This window comes from Olea europaea, unplaced genomic scaffold (genome assembly GCF_002742605.1).
Source record: "Olea europaea var. sylvestris unplaced genomic scaffold, O_europaea_v1 scaffold392, whole genome shotgun sequence".
In the NCBI taxonomy this organism is placed as follows: domain Eukaryota; kingdom Viridiplantae; phylum Streptophyta; class Magnoliopsida; order Lamiales; family Oleaceae; genus Olea; species Olea europaea.
This window is the reverse complement of record NW_019258717.1, coordinates 488,746-510,214: the sequence shown is the minus strand read 5'-3', so window position 1 is coordinate 510,214 and position 21,469 is coordinate 488,746. Positions and strand designations below refer to the sequence as shown.

General features: G+C 35.4%; 2 protein-coding genes across 10 annotated transcripts in view; both read left to right on the top strand.

Annotated features, from left to right (window-relative positions):
- LOC111387148 (UPF0505 protein) overlaps positions 1-7,320 on the top strand; it is a 35,891-nt gene extending 28,571 nt beyond the window's left edge. For 2 of the 3 annotated variants that reach the window (XM_023011680.1, XM_023011679.1), the window contains exons 19-23: positions 208-274; positions 351-450; positions 6,235-6,351; positions 6,526-6,582; positions 6,993-7,320. In XM_023011680.1, coding sequence (XP_022867448.1) covers positions 208-274; positions 351-450; positions 6,235-6,351; positions 6,526-6,582; positions 6,993-7,106 — 455 coding nt within the window. In that variant the 3' untranslated portion in view covers positions 7,107-7,320. Of the gene's footprint in view, positions 1-139; positions 275-350; positions 451-6,234; positions 6,352-6,525; positions 6,583-6,992 lie in introns of those variants that run through there. The other variant, XM_023011682.1, reaches the window with a different exon arrangement.
- A 2,380-nt stretch (positions 7,321-9,700) lies between these two features.
- Positions 9,701-15,119, top strand: LOC111387123 (protein suppressor of white apricot-like). Of its 7 annotated transcripts, none has more exons than XM_023011642.1 (4): positions 9,701-10,134; positions 10,956-11,122; positions 11,614-12,426; positions 13,350-15,119. In XM_023011642.1, the coding sequence occupies exons 1-4, from the start codon at positions 9,873-9,875 to the stop codon at positions 14,925-14,927; spliced, it is 2,820 nt and encodes a 939-aa protein (XP_022867410.1). In that variant the 5' UTR covers positions 9,701-9,872; the 3' UTR covers positions 14,928-15,119. The 7 variants fall into 7 exon arrangements, with proteins under 7 accessions (XP_022867410.1, XP_022867411.1, XP_022867412.1 ...); XM_023011643.1 differs by having other exon boundaries at positions 10,242-11,122; XM_023011644.1 differs by having other exon boundaries at positions 9,701-10,828.
- Positions 15,120-21,469: the final 6,350 nt, after the last annotated feature.

Here is a 21,469-nt window from a genome sequence, read left to right as displayed (position 1 = left end):
TTTTTTTTTTTTTTTTTATGGGGTGGGGGGGTTCATTTTCTTACTTGGGGAAATATACGGTTGGCACCTAACTATTGCAAATTCCTTGCATACCTGTTTATTGCTTCTATATAATTAGAAGCTATAGCTTTCTTTGCAGAAATCAACTGGAAGTAGCTTAGTTATCTTTTAATCTTTCTCAACTACGTCACCAATTTATAATTGAAGGTAGCCTTGAACAAGGAGTTGCTTGCATCCCGAAGCTTGTGCTGTCTATCCTGGACACTCAATCATGGTGAATTCCATATCACATCTTTCTTAAACTTGTGTTATTTGCTTTGTTCCTATTGATAATTCATTTCACTTTACAGGATGTTGCCAAGATTGAAAATCAAGGTGTCATGTGCAATCATTTCATTGTCTGCTGGACTAACCCAAAATCCACTTCCATACCATGCATCCAGCAGTGAGGTACTTCTGTTATTTTACCAAAGCTTGGTACTCCTGGACCCAATTTTTAAACTTCATTTCCTCAGTACCTGCTATGTTAAATGATTCTTGCTGCGCAATATTTGGTAGAATACCTTTCAAATTATTTTGGTAAAATCAGAGTTTGGATGAGAGAGAATTTGAAATAGTTTGAGTGGTTAGTAATAGAAGGGCTTGAGATCAAGGGATTCACATTTCTGTCTTGACCTGGTATCGGCCCTTATAATTGGAGCTGGGACTGGGTGAATCTCGCCTAAGACTATTTTTTGTATGTGTACAAAAATATGTACAAATATTGAAAACAGAAAAACCTGAAGAACCCAAAGCAGACGTGAAAAAAGAAAAGTTTGTAGAAGCTAAGTGCGAACAACCTTATGTTTTTTTTATCTATAAAGCTTTATAATGCTTCATACTGCATTTAAGATTCCACAAATAGATGACAAATTTCGATAATATTTTTTTTTTTCCTTACTCATGGTAACCAAAGCTTTTACATTATGGACGTAATAGTTTACTTATAGAAGAAATTTAATAAAAGCAAAAGTCACGTTCTAGTTGAATTCAGTAAAGTTTGTTTTTGAAGTGAACAATGCTAAATGCTTGTTTAGTAGGAATTTTGATAATAGATTTTTTGACCGTTAGAGATAAAGTGAGTCTTACATGTGAGAGAAGAATTCAAAAATAAAGGCTGTAATAGTGAAATAACGGTAAAAAAAATTGATTTTAATTAGCTTTTAATCTGTACCAAACAAGTTCTAACGAAGTTGTGACGTTGCCCCTTGATTTGAGGAGTGAGTTTGAGGTGTTGATCTTCTCAACGAGGAGACAATGTTCCTGTTATTTTGCAAGTCTGCGCTAGAATGACATGATCTAGTGTAGAAAGTCGTGTAATATGGATATATGGAAATTGTAATTAATTTTAGATTGTGATTTTTTGGTTAATTGGTAGGTTGATTTATTTCCTTACTTAGGTGATTATAGTTTCCTTTTCCAATTTGTATTGTATAGTATAAGTAGGAGGTATGGGATTGTGTTTTAAGTGTCGTGGAATAAAATTTCCAGTATTCCAATTCCGATTTCATGGTATCTGAGCTTAGGTTTCTCTAACCTAGCAACACAATGGCGGAGTCGACGACCTCTGCCACTTCAGAATTTGAAACAGAAGTCAACCCCCCAATCGGTTCAACTGGAGTAGAGAACTCCACCTTCCAACTCATGGTGGAAAAATTGAATGGAAGGAACTATCGAGAGTGGGCCCAACGGTAAAGGAAAATTGGGGTATCCTCATGCTGCAGAAGTGGAAATCAGAAAACTCCATGGTAACGGCCTGGTTGGTAAATTCAATGAAACCGACCATTGGAAAAACACACCTCTTTCCCCCAACAGCAAAAGACGTCTGGGATGCAGTGAAGGAGACTTACTCCGATGTCAAGGCTCGAGAGATGTGATCGAGTATTATATGGTAATGGTGAACCTCTGGCAAGAATTAGATCTTAGCGTTGAGGAGGAATGGAAGTGTGTGGATGACTGCACACTGTACAGGAAGAAGGTGGAGAATGAGAGGGTGTACGAGTTCCTTGCAGGCCTAAATCGAGAGCTGGACGACGTCAAAGGAAGAATTTTAGGCCGGCGACCGTTACCACCGACTCGAGAAGTGTTCGCCGAGGTTCGCCGGGAGGAAGCTCGCCGATCGGTGATGCTGAAAGATGGGAACGGATCTCTTGAGATGTCGGCCCTAAATGTAAAAGGGAGTGGGCCTCCAAGTGTGAAGATAAATGGGCCAACTAATACTGGGCTTGGAACGAATTTTTAAAAAAAATAGTGGGCCTATTCTCAAAAGGGGCTGCAAAATGGGTCAACTCAAAAACAACGAGGACGACCATGGTGTGAGCATTGTGGCAAGTCGGGGCACAAAGAAGACACGTTGGGAAATTCATGGAAAACCTACCGACTGGAAGCCAAGGCAAAATAATAGGAGCCGAGGATACTAAGCTGAAACAAAAATTCCTACTTCAAGCGGAGCATTCAATTCCGAACAAATGGAACAACTCTATCAGATATTTTCAAGTCTTCAAACATCTGGTCAGCCCTCTCCTAAAGGTCTCTCTAGTTCTCTCGCCTATAAAGGTAACTTTCTGAGAGCGTTAAATACCTCACAATATAAAACTTTTTGGATCATTGACTCCAGTGCATCTGACCCCATGACAGACTCATACCACTTATTTTCTTCATACACAACTTGTGCTGGAAATATTAAAGTGAAAATTGTAGATGGCTCACTCTCCTCCGTTGCAGGAAAAGGAAGTATTCGAATCTCAGAGTCTATCACATTACAATCCGTCCTCCACATCCCAAATTTGTCTTATAATCTGTTATCTGTTAGTCAACTAACCAAAAGTTCAAATTGCTCCTATAATTTCTTTCCTTCTTACTGTGTATTTCAGGACCTTTCATCGGGGAAGACGATTGACAGTGCTAAAGAGTATGAGAGTCTATACTACTTCGAGGAAGCTAATGTGAGTAAGCTAGGTCAAATTAGAAATTGTAATCCTGCATTTGTCTCTAAGGATAGCGAAATTTTGTTATGGCACTATAGAATGGGTCACCCTAGCTTTCCCTACTTGAAACATGTACTTCCTTTACAATTTTTGAATAAAACATCAATTGATATTCAATGCGAGAGTTGTGAATTCGCAAAACATCATTGAACTTCCTTTCCAAATTCCACATATAAACCATCTACACCATTTGCTTTAATTTACAGTGATTTATGGGGACCATCCTGCATACCTAATCGAACCCAACAATATGGTTCGTGATGACCATACTCGGGTATGCTGGGTATATCTTCCAAAAGAAAAATCTGACGTATGCTTGGTATTTATAAACTTCCGCTTTATGATTGAACTCAATTTCAAGCACAACTTCAAATTTTGCGCACTGACAATGGCATAAAATATTTCAATACCACCTTGCAAGACTGCCTAAAAATACATGGGATAATTCACCAAAGTTCATGTGTCAACACCCCTCAACAAAATGGAATTGCTGAACGAAAAAACAGACACCTACTCGAGGTTGCTCGAGCCTTATTGTTTACTACAAATATGCCAAAAATATTTTGGGGAAATGCAATTTTAACATCTACATACCTTATCAATCGGATGCCTAGTCGTACCCTTTCATTTGCCTCACCTTTACATAAATTTCAACAGTACTTTCCTAATTCTCGCCTCAATTCAAACCTCCCACTAAAAGTTTTTGAAAGCACTGCCTTTGTGCATTCTCATCATCGAAATAAACTTGAACCACGAGCAATAAAGTGTGTTTTCATTGGGTACTCACCCACTCAAAAGGGCTATAAATGCTATGACCCATCCTCAAAACAGGTCTATGTTAGCCTTGATGTCACCTTCTTTGAAAAAAAAAAAACCATATTACCAAAAACCATCTCTTCAGGGAGAGAACTTGAGTGAAGATCGGTTGGATCGTGAATTCTTAAAATTTAACCTCTCCACAACTGACCCAAAAGTCACCTTACCTTCTAATGTGCCATATACAGAAGGAAACTTGAATTCAGGGGGAGATGTCAGAACACAAAATGATAAGGAGATACCAGTTTACTCACGGAAGCCTAAATCAAAGTATAAAGAAACTCTCACACTTGAAGCACCAAAAGAGTCAAAATCGACGATAGGACCTGATAAGAACTCCTCTACCGAACTCATATCTTCGGAAAATGATTTACCTATTACTCTCAGGAAACAACCTCGGTCATGTATTCTTCATTCTATTTCAAAGTTCATATCTTATAATGCTCTATCTACTGAATTTCGAGCCTTTACAGCCAATCTTGATAAAACAGAAGTTCCAAGAAATATTCATGAAGTTTTGAAGTCACCCAAATGGAGAGAGGCAGTAATGAAAGAAATGAGGCCTTGAAGAAAAATGAGACTTGGGAAGTAGTGAATCTACCAAAAGAAAAGAAATCAGTAGGTTGCAAATGGGTGTTTAATGTAAAGTACAAGGCAGATGGGACAGTAGAGCGGTATAAAGCTCGTCTAGTCGCCAAAGAGTATACAAACCTATGGCATTGATTACACAGAAAGATTCGCCCCGGTGTCGAAGCTAAATACAGTTCGGGTTCTTTTATCCCTAGTAGTGAATCTAGACTGGCCTCTTCAACAACTTGACTTCAAGAATGCATTCTTAAATGGAGAGTTAGAAAAAGAGGTTTACATGACAATACCACCAGGATTCAAGAGAAGTAGTAAGGAAAATCAAGTGTGTAAACTCAGGAAGTCTCTGTATGACCCCGAACAATCATCAAGGGCATGGTTCGATAGATTTGCAAAAGTGCTGAAGAGTCAGGGATATCAGCAGGGGCAATCCGATCACACCATGTTTTTTCATCAGTCTAGAGATGGTACAAAGACAATATTGATTATATATGTTGATGATATAATCCTAACTGGAGACAACATTGTTGAGATGGAAAGATTAAAGAAGTGTTTAGCCGCAGAATTTGAAATAAAAGATCTTGGACAAATGATGTATTTTTTGGGTATGTAGATTGCAAGATCAAAGAAGGGTATCAGTGTATCTTAACGGAAATACATACTTGACCTGCTGAGAGAAATTGGCATGTTAGGATCTAAACCAAGTGACATTCCAATTGAATCTGGAAAGATAAAGGACATGGAGCCCAGTGGAAATAGATAGATATCAAAAATTGGTTGGTAAGTTAATCTATCTCTCACACACTAGACCTGATATTGCATTTGCAGTCAGTGTGGTTAGTCAACACATGCACTTTCCCAAAGAAGCTCATCTGGAAGCAGTATACAATATTCTCAGATATCTGAAAGGCACTTCTGGGAAAGGATTATTTTTCGGAAAAAATAAAAGGATGGGAATAGAAGTATTCACTGATGCAGACTGGGCTGGATTAATTGAAGATAGAAGGTCTACTTCTGGCTACTGTACAATTGTATGGGGAAACTTGGTGACTTGGAGAAGCAAGAAACAGAATGTAGTGTCTAGAAGCAATGCCGAAGCTGAATTCAGAGCTGTGGCTCAAGGAATTTGTGAAGGACTGTGGATAAAGAAACTCTTGGAAGAATTGAAAGTAAATGTCGAACTCCCAATCAAACTTTATTGCGACAACAAAGTAGTCATCAGTATTTCCCTTAATCTAGTAAAACATGACAGAACCAAGCATATAGAAGTGGATAGGCATTTTATCAAAGAAAAAGTAGAAGATGAGATTATCTGTATGACATATGCCCCTACAACTGAGCAAACCGCGGATATCTTCACCAAAGGATTGTCACAACAAGGCCTCAACGATCTCCACAGCAAGTTGAACATGATCAACATCTACTGTTCAACTTGAGGGGGAGTATAGAAAGTCGTGTAATATGGAAATATGGAAATTGTAATTAATTTTAGATTGTGATTTTTTGGTTAATTGGTAGGTTGATTTATTTCCTTACTTAGGTGATTATAGTTTCCTTTTCCATTTTGTATTGTATAGTATAAGTAGGAGGTATGGGATTGTGTTTTAAGTGTCGTGGAATAAAATTTCCAATATTCCAATTCCGATTTCATCTAGTGACATATTTTTGCTTCTTGATGCCAATGTACTGATACTCATCTCTTTTTCACTGTACACACACACACACACACACACCCCTATCTACGTATGTGCCCTTCTGGTTGCATTCCTTATTTGTACACCATAATATTGATTTTTGAACTGTTCAGGTAATGGGTAATGACAAATTGTTCTTTGGCGTACCGGCATATCCTCGAGAACTTCTGTCATTTTCTGCTGTTATTCTTCAGAAAATTGTGAATATCGTCTTGGAAGAGGGTTCTATGGTAAGTTGGGTTTCTTTCTTATTTTCCTCTTCCCTTTTTAAAACTCCAATTCTGTTTTGTTTTTATTTCTGTTTGTAAATTATATTTACTACATAAATGGGCATGATTCGAATTACTATCAATTGCCCTTATCGACTAATACATGTATTGCCAAATTTGAATGCTGGCTCTTAGGTTGTACGAGGAAAGCTTGCGCTGGAAGCTTGCAACTCTATAGCATCATCCTTTAAAGTGAGTGTAACAACAACCTACACCTCAATTTTGCTTCCCTACAAGACCATTAGGCAGTATTTGGTAATATGCTGAACCAATGGTGCAAGAACACAAGTTTCTTAGTGCTAGGGATCAATCTCATATGATTTTATTTAAAATTAGAAAGTCCAGATACCCAAATAAACATCTTTAAGATACCATATCTTTCCTTTCTTTTCACTAGAAATTCTTTGCAATCAAACACTTGCAATTGACCAAGATGGAAATTAATTTCCATTTTCCATGGAAAGTGATGTCTATCAAACGGAGCCTTAGTTTGATCTATTTAAAGTGGAACTTGCAAGTTTTTCATGTTTATACTAAAAAAATTCAGGGGTACCTTAACATATTTTTGACATTTGTTTATTGTTTTGTTTTGCATATTACAGATGTCTGATGAAATGTTGGCAGTTAGCTCGAAATTACTCGAAATTGCAAAGTCATGCTTGAGTGCAGATGACAAGTATTTAAGACTTACCTTGGAGTTATTACATATGGAGTAACACGTGTAGAATCGGTTCTTCTTTTTGTTGGTACTTACGTACAATGTGTATTGATAGACAGGAAACAAATGTACAATTTGTGTATTATTTTGTCTGGTAGTGTGAGTTCTAACCCGAATTTGTATAATGAAAATTCAATACATTTAGAGTTTGTCTGATTGAAAACATGAAATTTACATGGAAGAAAAATACAGTCTAGGTTGCCTACAAATTATTTGCATGGAAATTGTCAATTAAATGTGTTTGATTAATTTGATTTTTAATTTAGAAAATATTATAATTGTCCATTTTTAATTGATGGGTAAATAGAGGGGGAGAGTGAATTACCTAAAAAATAAAATCTACTTGTTTAAAGAAAATGTTTTCATAGTTTTTGAGGAAAATATGGTCATGTGATTAAAAATAGGAAAATATTTTTCATGGAAAAAATTCAATCAAACAGCACAAAAGTAGAAATTTAGGTAAAAAAAAATAATATTTATAATAAAAAATATTGGCAATCAAACGCATGCTTACAATTTAGAGAATACTATAAATTTAGAATAAAATTTTGTTAGCACCCTAATAGATTTTTTTTTATTTAACACTTAGTTTTACTACTTTCAAAAAATATTTATTGTTTTATCTTTTATTTTTATTAGCTTTCCTCTAAATTATTATATAATTTTTCTCCTTTGAAAATTAATATACTTTGAATGCATTTAATTATACTAGTCAAAATTGAACATGCATTGTACGTTATTTTAAAATAATTTTTCAGTAATGTAAAAGTAATAGTTGATACTAATTTATTGGAGGATTTGATGAGTTTCGAACGAATTAAAGAAAATAAGATTTAGCATAAAAAAAGAAAATTGTACTCTTAAAACTCAATTTTTATTATTCAAACTTTCTATAATGATGAAATAATATAAATGAACAATGTTTTTATATTACATTTGATCCATAAAAATTAATTGCTAATACATAAATTTAAACATTCATTAAAATATTGAGATGCATGAATATGAATAAATTTATTTATAATAAATAGAGATTAATGTCATTCAAGATTTATCAAGTGAAAATTCATTGAATTTAGATTAACATAAATTTAATTAATTAAAAATTAATAACACAAAGTTCATAAATGATAATAATATTATAGTATTTATTACATATCGAGAATTGAAAAATAAGATATTATTAAAATAATTGAATTTTAGAAGAGTTAAAATTGTCCAATAAATGATTTTCTTTTAATGTGATATTTTAATAGATCGAAAAATGAAAAGTAATGTATTATTGAAATAAATAAATCTAGCTGTACTTAATTTTTCATCCATAAAGGTGTCCATACTCCCATATGAGGTGGGATCCACTTGAATAAAATATTTGAGCGGGTCCTACCTATGTGAGTGTATTGATACTTTTATGGATGAAAAATTATGTACAACTAGCACAATCCGATTGAATAATTGAATTTTAGAAGGGTTAAAATCGTCCAAAAAATGATTTTCCCTTAATATGATATTTTAATAGATTATAGATAGAGTGTGTTTGGAGAGCCAAACTCACTTTTTAGACTAACAATTAAAACGTTTATTCAACAAGTTTCTTAGAACATAATTTTAACCTTTTAAATTAGATAGCAGCTCATATTTTAAATTTTTTTTGATGATGCTCTTCATTTGACAAAGTTGTAGATCATTAATAAAAATAATAGTAGATTTTACAAAATGTGTGAATAATAAATATTTAAAAATTATGAATGTGTGGTTGAATTAATGAATGATTTTGATTGAATTTATAAACTATTTATGAATTGGCAGTCAAATTGAGGCGAAAAGCCCAAAACTTAAACACAAACTACTATTATTATTTTAGAGCCAATGTTAATAAATTAATTCAAAATGTCACAAAAAAAAAAAAAAAGAATTAAATTGGTCTATCTATGATGATATTAAATTAAACTATTTGTATTTATTGACTTACAATTTGGTTTATCCGACCTCAATCCTCCTCTCACATGGAGTCGAGTCCCACGTGGGGGCCACAACGTGGGGGGCCCAACTTCCATGTGAGAGGAGGAGGTGGGATCGGATAACCCAAAATGTATAATAGCATGGCCCGATTATATTTCATACATGAGCAACAATATTCCTCTCTTGACAAATAAAATGTATCCGTTACATTATCATACCAATATAAAAGCCGTCATTTTATGGTTAACATGTAACAATACAAAAGCTATGCATTCGGAGTATAAGTATGTGCTTAATCATTAGTATTTTTAAGTACTTATAAATTATGAAATATATACGAAGTGGGAGGATAATGTGTGTGAGTCCTACGATTTAAGCCAAGTTCTTTTGCAAAACGAAACATAAAACTCCGATAAATTACACTTGGATCCGGTCTAAAATGACATGATTATTGGCTCCCATTTAGTGGTAATGAAAATGGGTGTAATAATTTTTTTCTGAAAAATGAGTGATTGAAAAATAAGAAAATTTTTTCGATTTGCATATAATATTATTTTATGAGAGATTGTGTGGTTGAAAATAAAAAAAAAAAAATAAAATAAAATGTAAGGTAATGGAAATAATGCGGCTAAAGTAGAGTGAGGAGAATGGAGATCGGATGGACATTCCAAGTCGCCCGAAGTTGCACATCAAATAAAGATAACATTTCCGTTTCTCTTCTCTGCTCTCTCTAGGGTTCTTACATTTTTCTCGCTTGCACAAAATAAGACTCGCTTAATTTGCGACCAGATCAGGAAGCGTAATGGATCTAGAGGTGGTGGGACGTCATGCGCTGCTTTTTGACGACGACGTCACGGCGTCTTTCGTGAATTCCGGCGACGCCCTCGTCGATTGGCACTCCCTCCAAATCGACCGGTATGACGTTCGTCACCTACTCGCCGCCCCTCCTCCGCCCCGTCGCCGCAGTCGCAACCCTCAATCTATTTTCTCTGAAGACCCCGCCCTTGAACCTCAACTCGATCATGAGCGATATCTTGATCTCCCTTCTACTCCTGATCAACCAGGTATAGTGTAATTTCCTTTCTTTTCCATTTTCTTGAGCTATTTATTTTTTTTGCAATCTTTGTTTATTGTTTTTAAGGCATCAGAGATGCTGTTTATTTTCTTGAAGGGATAACTATTTAGGGGAGCTTGGGAGGGGATTTCCGAGAGCTTTTTCTGGTGAATTGTGTCACTGAAAATTTCTAAATAAAGCACCAAAAGACAATGGCAATTGACAAAGTTTTTCTCAAGCTTATGAAAGAGATACTGAATGACACGGGGAAACACAGTTCTTCCGGATGCCAGCTAAATTAGTAGATACTCTGCAGTTCTATATATTGAAGAAGATGCGGGTTGCCTTCAATTATTATTAATGTATTTCTATCACAAGCTGTGGTAGAGAATATGGCACCACAATCTGAATCCATTTATTCAATTTTCAACAAGAAGATTGAACTTCTCTTCAGTATTAAGCAAAAACCCGTATTAGGAGTTAAGGATGCAGTAATGAAAATGGAAATTTGCATGGAGATTGTGTTTCTGGAGGTGGTGTAATATTTTGGTGAAATAAATTTATTTTCAAGCCTTCTTAAAAAACAGGGTAGTAAAAGGAAGGAGTGGAAAACTTTTCTAGTTTTTGCTGGTATCATACTTTTTTGCAATATGCTTTTGAGTTTGCAGGAGGGGAGTAAACTATTTTGCTTCTTCCATGTACAAGTAAGATCTCTATTTCTGTTTTCTTGAAACTTTCTTCCTTCATGGTGGGTTTCAATAATTCTAAGCATTGTAGTTCTGTTTTAGTGTTTAATGCGTTGTTGATATTATTCAAATTTTCTTTGTCCAGAGTTTGATGAAGATGAAAAGCCAACAGTTTCTGGTGGTTACCGTGCTGTTGCCTTCTCTTATGGAAACACTGATGATTCTGCTGACCAAATGAATGATGATGCTGGTTTGGCGTTGTCTAGATTTTCCCCTTCCTTCCCTGTTCCTGGAAGCCTTTCTCAAAGCTTGGTAAGTTTGAGCTTTTCAGCCTAAGGATTTTTGTGTATTTCCAAATGTCCTTGATTTTTTCCTTGCCTGCTAACTTGATTTCCCCAAGCTGGCCAACTAATAATCGTCGAAGGTGCATATGTCATCTATGGCTCACTGTGTCTAAGTTTTCAGATGCTCGGAGCAGGGAGGGAATTGTGATCCAAGGTAGCCATACACAGGCACCTTGTTTCGTTTTGATGTCATGACATAAGGTCGTGCAGGTGGGATTAGGATATAGAAATTTTCTTTGAGGACTATCAATTTACTACTTGAGAGGGCAAATGTTGTGTTTATGATATGTAGTGCTCCGGTTCTTGTGGTATGATTATTTTAAGACTATCATTCCAATCAGTTTAATGTCTTAATTAATGTTTTGCAAATTTTAACTTTGACATAGTGTTGAGAAGTTCTGAGATTCTCATTTTTTATGGAGTTCTCTTTCTTTCTTGCTTTGTGCCTCTTTTTTCCAGCCTCCAACAGAGAAGCTACATCAGATAATTGCAAGGACCGCCATGTTTGTCAGCAGGCATGGCGGTCAGTCGGAGATTGTTCTGCGGGTGAAACAGGGAGATAATCCGACCTTTGGGTTCTTGATGCCGGACCATGATCTTCATGCCTACTTCAGATATCTTGTCGACCACCCAGAACTTTTGCATTTTGACATTGATGGAAACTCTCAAAATGAGATGAAAAAAGCTGGCAGTGATCACAATGATATCGACCGCCTTGGAGGTGTAGCGTTGTCATTGCTTGGATCTGTATATGGGTCTGGAGAGGAAGACGGTGATGATAATGCAGAAACTGGAAAAGAGGTTTCTGGTGAGACTACCAATGCTGTTGATAAAACCATTTCTCATGGTTCGTTGAAGACCGAATCATGTTTAGATTCAGCTGGTAAAGACGAGGCAGTCTCCAAGAACCCACTTTCTAATAAATCAAAGGTTCTTGCAGTGAAGAAGAATTCTTCAATTGGTGCTTCTAAGCCTGGAAAGGCAGGTGGCACTAAGAAGAAAGTTGATTCTCATTCTTCTTCTATTGATGCGGAGAAGTCAAAGGGTGGTTCTGCTTTAGGAGTGACCTCTAAGGTTGAACCTGTAGTTCTGGAGCCTCCATCTGATTTAAAGCGATTAATTGACAAGATTGTAGAATTAATTATGAAATATGGAAAGCAGTTTGAGGCAACAATTCTGGAGCAAGATTGCAATAAAGAGAGATTTCTTTTCCTTCTACCATCAAATCTGTACCATCCTTACTATTTAAAAGTCCTCCAAAAAGCTCAAGAGGTGTGCATCTCTTCTATAATGTTCTGCTGCACATGAACTTACATGAATTCCTTGAATACAATATGCCCCTGTTTGAGCTCCATTATTTCAAAATTTATTTTTCTCCAAATTTATTTTCAGCCACTCATTCTCCCCATAAAATAATTTTATACGTAAATCCAAAATTTTTCCACTTTTTAACCACACATTCTACAAAAAAATAGCTTACAATATCTATTTTTTCAACAAAATTGGCCTCAAACAAAGGCTATATCAAAAGTGCCTGATCTTTTTTGTATTTTTCTTAAACTGCTGTGTGTATGTTGGAGGCAAGTGACACATTAAAAGGATCCCTTGATATGAATATCATGATTCTGGGTTGTCATTGTATTGGAAGCGTATTTGGGTTTGGTGCAAGCAAAAATAACTTGCTTTCGTGCTTAGGCTGCTGTCATGTTTTCTTTTGCATCTCATAATCTGCGTAACCCTTCTAGTTGATTACAAGTATGCTGAATGTTAATAATAACATTGCCAATCATATCAATCACTTTCAAGTGTTCTTTGTTCCATAAGGACCTGTATTTCATAGTTTACCTGAAATAAATTTCTCCTTACTTTTTATAGCAGAATAGGTATAATTTTGTCTTTGGATTTAGTAGTGTTATTACATATAGTCTTGTTAGAATGGCTGGTGCTTATTGAACTTGTTGATCATTCGCCTTAAAAGTTTTTACAGAATTTAATGTCGCTTCATTCTGAGAAAACACCAATTGTATGTAGTTTACCCTTGCCCATCATGTCTATTGGCTTCAAATTGCCTCACATGTACAACTGCCAGCAATTAACGTGGAGAAAGTTTTGTTAATTTTTGGTTTACACATCAAGTTGATTTTGCAGTATTTCCTGCTTTTCCACTTTGATAATGTACTTTAATTCCCTTTCAGTCAAAAGTAAACGGCGAGGGATTCCATTTTGGAAAAGATGACCCAGTGGGACGAGGGATGGAAAAGAAAGCTTCTGTACTTGAGGATGGTGATTCTTCATCCTTAGGTTATGACATTCCATTTGAATTTGACAGGAAAGAGAAATTTAAGATGACGATAGGCAAATCAAAGAAGGACACACAGGAGACTGAATGCAGAGGAACACAGCAAGAATTTGGAGTCACTGTAGATGCTGCTGCTGCAGCTGCTATTCTTCAGGCTGCCACGAGAGGCATCAAGAATCCCAATTTGGGAATAATTTCAGGCACAACTCTGAATGCTAATCATTGCCACAACAGTGAAGATAATCAGGCTTCTAGTTTAGGCAGTCGTCCTTTTTCTCAACCTCATGTGACAACTGAAAAGTCTGATAGGAATGGAGGTCATAATGTTTCTGTTCCTGCTACCAGGACAGTTGCTAGAACAGCTGCTCTTGAAGCTGCTGGTGAGGCTGATTCTTCTGAGGCACACCTGACCAAAGAGCAAAAGCTGAAAACTGAGAGGCTCAAAAGGGCTAAAATGTTTGTCGCCATGTTGAAAAGTGGAGCTGTGCCCTTTAAAACTGGAACATCGCGTGGCTCGTCGTTAGAACCGCAAGAATCTGGACTCTCGAAATCTGCTTGTGAGGTTAATCTTACCGGTAAACAACGAGAAGGCAGCTCAGCTCCTGTAGATGTTGATAAGCTGGCTATTGATGAAAAGCTTGAGAGGCATAATTTTGGTGAGGAGCATAATGAGAGAGTATCGAGAAGGAATTATAGATCAAGATCTTGGGAACACGTGGATGAGGATGAGAATGGTGATGAAAATGGAGATAAAGAGGAGCATAATGAACGATACCTGAGACGGAAGTACAGGTCAAACCCTGGTAGACACGAGAAGGATGATCTATATAGAGAAACAGAGATGAAGCACTCGAGGAAAAAACACCATTCTCATTCTTCTTCTCTGGAAGATGGAGAAAAAAGTGAAGAGGACAGGGATCATAAGCACTCAAAGAGGAAGCAGAGGTCTCGTAGTTCACCAGAAGATGAAGAAGATTATGAAGACAGAGAGAGGGATGACAAGGATCGTAAACGGTCTAGGAAGAAGCATCGATCTCGCCATTCTTCTCGTGAACACTCGAGGAAGAGATCCAAGCGATATTCAATCGAAGAAGATGATGAAGAAAAAAGGCACCACAGACACTCCGGGAGAAGGCACCATTCACATCGTAGCAGATGCAATCGTAGGCACAAAGAAAAGCATTCTTCTAAAGAAATAGAATCTCGAGACCACACCAAGGACGATGACTCCTCGGATGAACATAAAATGGCATCTTACATAGAAAGAGATGATGAGTTGGAGGAAGGTGAGATCAGCTCCAAAGCTTCAGATGATTCTAGAGGAATTGCTAGCAGCCATGTCTGTAGAGAAACATCACTTGATGTATCGAATTTGTTCCGGAGGGCCCCATCTCAACCCCTGGAAGGGACGACTGAGGTCTCTGATGATCTTAGAGCCAAAATCCGTGCAATGTTGATGGCAAATCGGTCGTAAAAGTGTTACTTCGTTTCCACGAAAATTGGTAAAATTGAATGGAGCTGTAATTACAATTAAAAAGGGCTGAAGCAAAAATATGGTAGATGTTATGATGCTTCAAAATGCATTTTCATATAGTTGATATTTTCATAATTTTCTCCCAGGAGTACTTATTATTGTTTGATGTCATATGCTTACTTTTCTTTTTTCTTTATATATAAAACAATCGAATTTCATTTATGCAGATCGCTGGAAACAGCCAGGGTAATACATTTAATCTAGACTATTCTATCACCAAACTCAACAGAAACTTGGCATGTCAACTCATAGGCTATTGTCTTTGTTGGAGGAGTAATGTTATTTATGGTCGCTTACTGCGGTAATCACCCGATGTGGTATACTACTTAGCGATTTGTGATTTTATGGACACTCGACAGCTTCCTGTTGGAGGGGGGCCTGTGGCGTAATGGACACTCGCCCGTACCCCTTGATGTACCCATAGAAAAACCTTTTTTAATTACATATTCTTCCAATTGTATGTTAATTCAAAAAAAAAAATTTGGCGTATTTTTTAATCACATAATTATAAAAAAAACACACACACACACACACACGATTACAAAAATCAATTTTTTTACCCAAAACGGGCCAAAAGGTAACACTTATCGAAATCTTATTGGAACTGATTTCAATAATGCACAAGTTACAATTGCGGGTTGCCAATGTAAGGTCCAGATATTTTCTTTCTAAGAATTGAAATTTCTTCATTGACAGGCACTTACTACGCAAACCGTCTACTTTCCAACAGATGCTCATGTTCTGTGAAATTTAAAATTCAGATTTTAATTTAAATCAAAATTAATAGTTAATTTTAACCCCACATTTTGTGGGCCTACAATTTTTCAACCACATTTCATCAAATTTTATTAAAATATTTAATCCCTAATAATAGAGGAGCATAATATCTCATTCTATATTTTCCTATTTTTGAAACAAAAATTGATGCTTCCAATGTGAAATTGAACGGACTTTAAAACATGGTTTTTTATTTTTTATTTATTATTATTATTATTATTTTTTTTTTTAAGAACTTAGAATCCGATTTTGCACTAATTGATAACTAATGAGAATCTTATTTTAACTTTTATATTCAGAAATTTGATTAACTCAAAAAATCAATTTTGACAGCAATACATGCCAAAGGAAATATGTGTATAAATGGATGAAACTGATTTGTTCATCTGTCGAATGTTCTGACTTTATCTTTCACTTGTAAAATACAACACACAATGAGAAAAATCCCTTTTTTTCCAAGCTGTCCAAGGAGAAAAAATGTTTGAATTTGAAAATATTGTCTGGTTGTAGAAGAAACTATTAATTTACAAGGATACTAGACAACTAAGTCGTGCCTATTCCAATGATTTAAAAAAAAATTAAGGTATACTTTCTTGAAAATAATCACAATGGTTTGTTTGTATCCTTTAATTATAACTAAGACGAAATTTTCAATCTAGTTTACTCAAGAAAGTCTTGACTTAACCATAACGTAACATTTGTATAGTATGATAGAATTGGATGCTACTCTCTCCGTTCTAAGTCAGCGAGACGTTCATTTTTAATAGAATAATCGATGTATTTTGATAGTGCGACAACATGATATTTCATACTTATAATCAACTATTAAAAAGACAAAATTAACTAATTTTATTAAGGCCCTGTTTGAGTTGTATTATTTGAAAAAAATATATATTATTAAACAGTTATTTAACATTATTTTAATAATATATTTTTTAATAAAATAATATTATTAGCAAATTTGAAATGCAAATAGACCTTTCGAGACCAAATATCTTGAAAAAGCAAAAGGCCAAAGAATAGGTGATGATGCACAACCAACCAAGCCGACCATACTTTGCCTTGTACTGTCCTCATTTTATGGGAGCATGTGGATCCCACCGGTTCAAATCAATTCTTTTTCTTGTCTTTCCTCAAGCCCGTTTGATAGGGTTCTGCTTCTCGTAGAGAGTTGTTTCTTTTGTAAGAGTTACATTTAAATTACATTTGATTGTCAATATTTTCTATAAAAAATATCAATTTTCACCCGAAAATTCTACTTTCGTGTTCTTTGATTGATATTTTTTTATAAAAAATATTTTTCTATTTTTGATCACTTAGCCATATGATCATTGAAAATAAGGAAAATATTTTCTTTACAGGGAATAACTTTTTATTTTTTAGACAATTCAGTGTCTCTTTCTCTCTCATCTAATCTCTCTCTCCTATTTACCTATCAATAAATGGACAAGTTGGGACACCTCGTTAAAAAGAAAATAATAAAAAAAAGGACAAGTTTAACATTTTTTAGGCTGAAAATAAAATCAATCAAACACATTTAATTGACAATTTTCATATAAATAATTTTTAGGTATTTGAATTGCCTAGAATTTTTTTTTAATGAAAATTCAATGCTCACAATTTGCTTTTATTTTTGGATTTTGTAGAAGAGTTTCAGAGAAAATTATTTTAATTTTTATTTGAAAACTAATTTTTATAAGAGTTTCATATTCCTAAAATATTTTCTAAAGTATTTTTAAATGAAGATACATTAAATTAAGTTCCTTTAAAAGCTCTTCTAAATAAAAGAAGCTATTTCATAAAATTAGTTAAACAAGTTTAAAAGCAGGTTTTGAATCTCCAAAACTCCTATTGACTTTTTAAAAATCACGCCAAATGGATTTTACACCAATTTCATTTAAAAACTCTTAATAATAAGATAAAATTTATTCAAATATGTTAAAAAAACAATTACTTGACCTCGAATTAACTTAAGTTATGAAAAGCATGTCAAACTGACCTTTAGTATTCCTTTATCCAACTTTTAATTGGAAAGCGTGCAAGGCCAGGAAGGACAACCCAGCTTTTTTAATTGCTTGCTTGAATCCTTATTGGGGTCACCGCCCAGGTGCACTGAGATGAGAGATAGGATTTCGACTGTTAACTCCTCAATAGCTTTTAGCAGGGTAGAGATTTGGGCGGTCGAGCTTTTTGGATGGATCATATTAGAATCTCGTGCTTTTTATCATGTGGTTTGTTACTCGGCCAAAGCCATTTGTATGAACCCCTCTAAAACAAACACATGAGGTCGGCTCCATGTCGGACCCATAGATGATAAAAAATTGTAAAAAAATATCGACCTTTCTCTCTTGTGTATATTCTGTAAAATCTCCGTAAAGCCTCATTCTGTCTGTACTGAGTTGTTGTTATTCGCAACCTCGTCACCTTAACCTTATCACCCACACTTGCCACCTCCCCCATCTAATTTCTCAAATCTTTTGTTGTTACTTAGATAAGTCTTTTATATTTACAAGGTTAGGGTTTTAGGCCTTTTTATTTTTTTTTATTTTTTATATTCAGGTATCACAACTTACACCAAACTAAATCCTGGACCTTCAAGACCCATGCCCCTGGATTTTAGGCCTTTTTTAGTAAGCAAGGAGGAGCTTTGCCCTGTCCATAACCTAGTAAGTATAGAGATTGATCACTTTGTACAACGAGCAGGGGCGGACGGAGGGACAGGCTTGAGTCAAACCCAATTAATTTTTCTAACTATATGCATCAGCTCAGTATAAAATTTTATTTGTCCCCCTCACTACGTTCTTGAAAACAAGTTAAGTATGTTAAACAACATTGACATAGTAACTAAATTTTAACAACGTTTAGATTCAACAACCAACTTGAACCAAAATAAAATTTTGGTCACCTATAATTTGTTAAACCCTCATCCTTTTTGTATGTAAGATTGTTGGAAAAAGAATTAGGAGGTGTGTCGAGATATCCTGATTAAGGTGTCGGCACCTCTTTAGTATCCTCATTATTTACCCATCCCATTAAAAGAATGAATACATGAAAATGAATACCTATTACTAGGCATAATATACCTATAACGTTTTGTCTTATTTAATTCAACATGTTTTTTAAGTTTTATTATATAACTTTAAAACGGCCATTACTCGTTAGTAGACGTGAAAGGGAGTGATTAGAATGTGTTTGCAGCCGCAAAGGTGCATGTTAGCTCCAATCTTGTTAAAACTGCGTCTTCCAATTTATTACTAGTTTTTATCAAGTACTTGGGGTTTACGCTGTCACATTGAAGTTCTCACTAAATATATTTTGACTTTCACTTATAATTAAGAGCAAACTAATTTCTGAAAGTACTAAGCATGTTTTATGACTACATAACAACTAAGCAATGTCCGGCCTTTGCAAAAGTTGAATTTCGATACCATCTTGATGGTTTTTAGATATTTGTATATTTTGATAAAAATTAATGAAATATGCGTTTGAAAAATTGATAAAAGTTTTGATTCCAATGAAATATAATAGAAAATGAGTTTAATAAAAAATGAATTTTAATGCCCGGAGATAGGGGTGCAATTAGGTCTAGCGACTTGTCGGTTTGCCCACTCAACTCGTCTAGGCTTGTGGACAAGCTTGGATCGTGTTTGAACAAGCAGAGCTCGTTGTCCGAGCCCAGCCGACTCAGCCCACCAACACCGCTAACTATGGGTCAAATAGGGCCTCAATTTAAAAATAAGACATTTATGTGACCCAAAATTATTTGTGCTGAACGATCCGTTAATTTCTGATTTTGTAGCACGATTCCATGAGGTTTGACGTGATTCTTGTTATTTTATACCTAGAGATAGAAATAAGATATAGCTCATTTGCTTGTCTTTTTTCCCACTACCCCAATCCTTGTTTCAAAATTGCTTGTGATGAAATTTCATATTTATTTTTTGGGAAAATTGCAGCGACGGCTCCTAAACTTTTCAATTTTTACAGACTTTACTCTAACATTTACTTTGTGCCAACAAAGATCCTTAACATTTCATAAATATGTAGTTGGAGTCCAAAACATCCATTTGACTGTTAGTTGACCAAGAAAAGAAGACTTTGATGATTTTGACCAAAGTAAAAGAAGTAAAATGGTAAGTTTAAAATTACCACATTAAATAAATAAACAAAAAATAAAAAAAAAATGTTTCTCATTCACCTTACCCATCCCCAGTCTATCCCCAACAACAAAAAATCAGCCACCAATTGCCACCTCCGACACCACCATTGTCGGTTATCTTCTGCACCCACTCACCCAACCCCCAACCCCCATCGGCCACCACCATCGTGTTAGTGGTGGCTGACTGCCATCCACCGGCCACCACCACACCGTCCCACAACATAAAAAATCAACATCCCCAACAAAAGAACAATGCCTTATCCTATATTAAGTCGTGTGGAGCCAACTCTCAAATCCCCACTCTCCATTTCGAAAATTCGAACAAGATACACAGCTGTAGTGGTACTTCCTCAGATCCTACTTTGAGCATCTTCACCTGGGTGAACAAACGAGCACTTTGTCTAGACATCTTTCAACTTCAGCACTATTATTTCACAGATGGCACTACTATTTCACAAACGGGTACTCTATCCAAACTTCATTTAGCATTTTCACTTGGGTGAACAAATGGACACACTGTTAATCGAAACTTTGAGTTGGGTTACCTAATTTCTTAGGAGGATTGGGGTGGAAAATCTGATTAGTGCCAAATACTATATTTATTTCCTCATTTCCCCCATCCTATTTATGATTCCAGTTACTCAGTCATTGGGAAGGGATGCGGGAACAAGAGAAAAAGACGAAACTAGGGGCGAACACCTATTTAAATTCAACTTATCGGGACAAATAATTGAATGAAGCTTGGAATTAATTAATAAATGAAACTAAGACAATATGATAGAGCAAAATCTAGCATCTCGAACCCCTTTTATAAGAGAATCGGTCTGCTGGTGGGATGAGTGGGTGAAGAAGATAACTGGTGGTGGTGTCGGAGGTGGCGGTCAGTGTTGGTGGCTGATTTTTAGTTGTTGGTGTGAGGCTGGGGATGCGTAGGGTGAAGGAGAAACCATTTTGTATTTTTTTTTTTTAAATTAGTTTATTTATTTCATGTGATAATTTTAAATTTACCATTTTGTCCCTTTTAATTTGGTCAAAGTATTATTTTTCTGGTCAATTAACGGTCAAATGGATCCATTTGGATTTCAGCTGCATATTTATGAAAGGTTAAAGACTTTTGTTGATACAAAATAAATGTTAAGATAAAGTCTGTAAAAATTAAAAAGATTAGAGACCACTGCTGCAATTTTCCCCTTTGTTTTTATGCCTTTAGTTGAGCTTAAAACAGTGTCCTTGGTTAGTGTAATGTAACCAGAAACCGTTTTCAAATCCATATCGAATTCCTTGCAAAAGCAGTAAAACGCGCCGCAATGCGTTAAAAGTGCATTTGATTGGTTGTAGATTACGTAGTGGCGATGATGGAGGGAGGCACGTGCTCACGTGTCCACATGCCAATGGCTTTATTCACAGCTAAGAAACTCGCCGTCCCACAGTCGGCCAAACCTTTGAGCCTCTCATCTTACGCCACGTGGTTCACTTGGAACTTAAGAATTCTCTTCTAACTTCGCCACACAGAAAAGTTTCACAATTTATTATTTATATAAAGACC

Excerpts from the sequence above, each read along its gene's own strand:
- LOC111387123 (XM_023011642.1), top strand. The coding sequence starts at position 9,873 with ATGGATCTAGAGGTGGTGGGACGTCATGCGCTGCTTTTTGACGACGAC. Across the intron at positions 10,135-10,955 it reads TTCTACTCCTGATCAACCAG|AGTTTGATGAAGATGAAAAG; the intron begins GTATAGTGTAAT and ends TTCTTTGTCCAG. Across the intron at positions 12,427-13,349 it reads TCCTCCAAAAAGCTCAAGAG|TCAAAAGTAAACGGCGAGGG; the intron begins GTGTGCATCTCT and ends ATTCCCTTTCAG.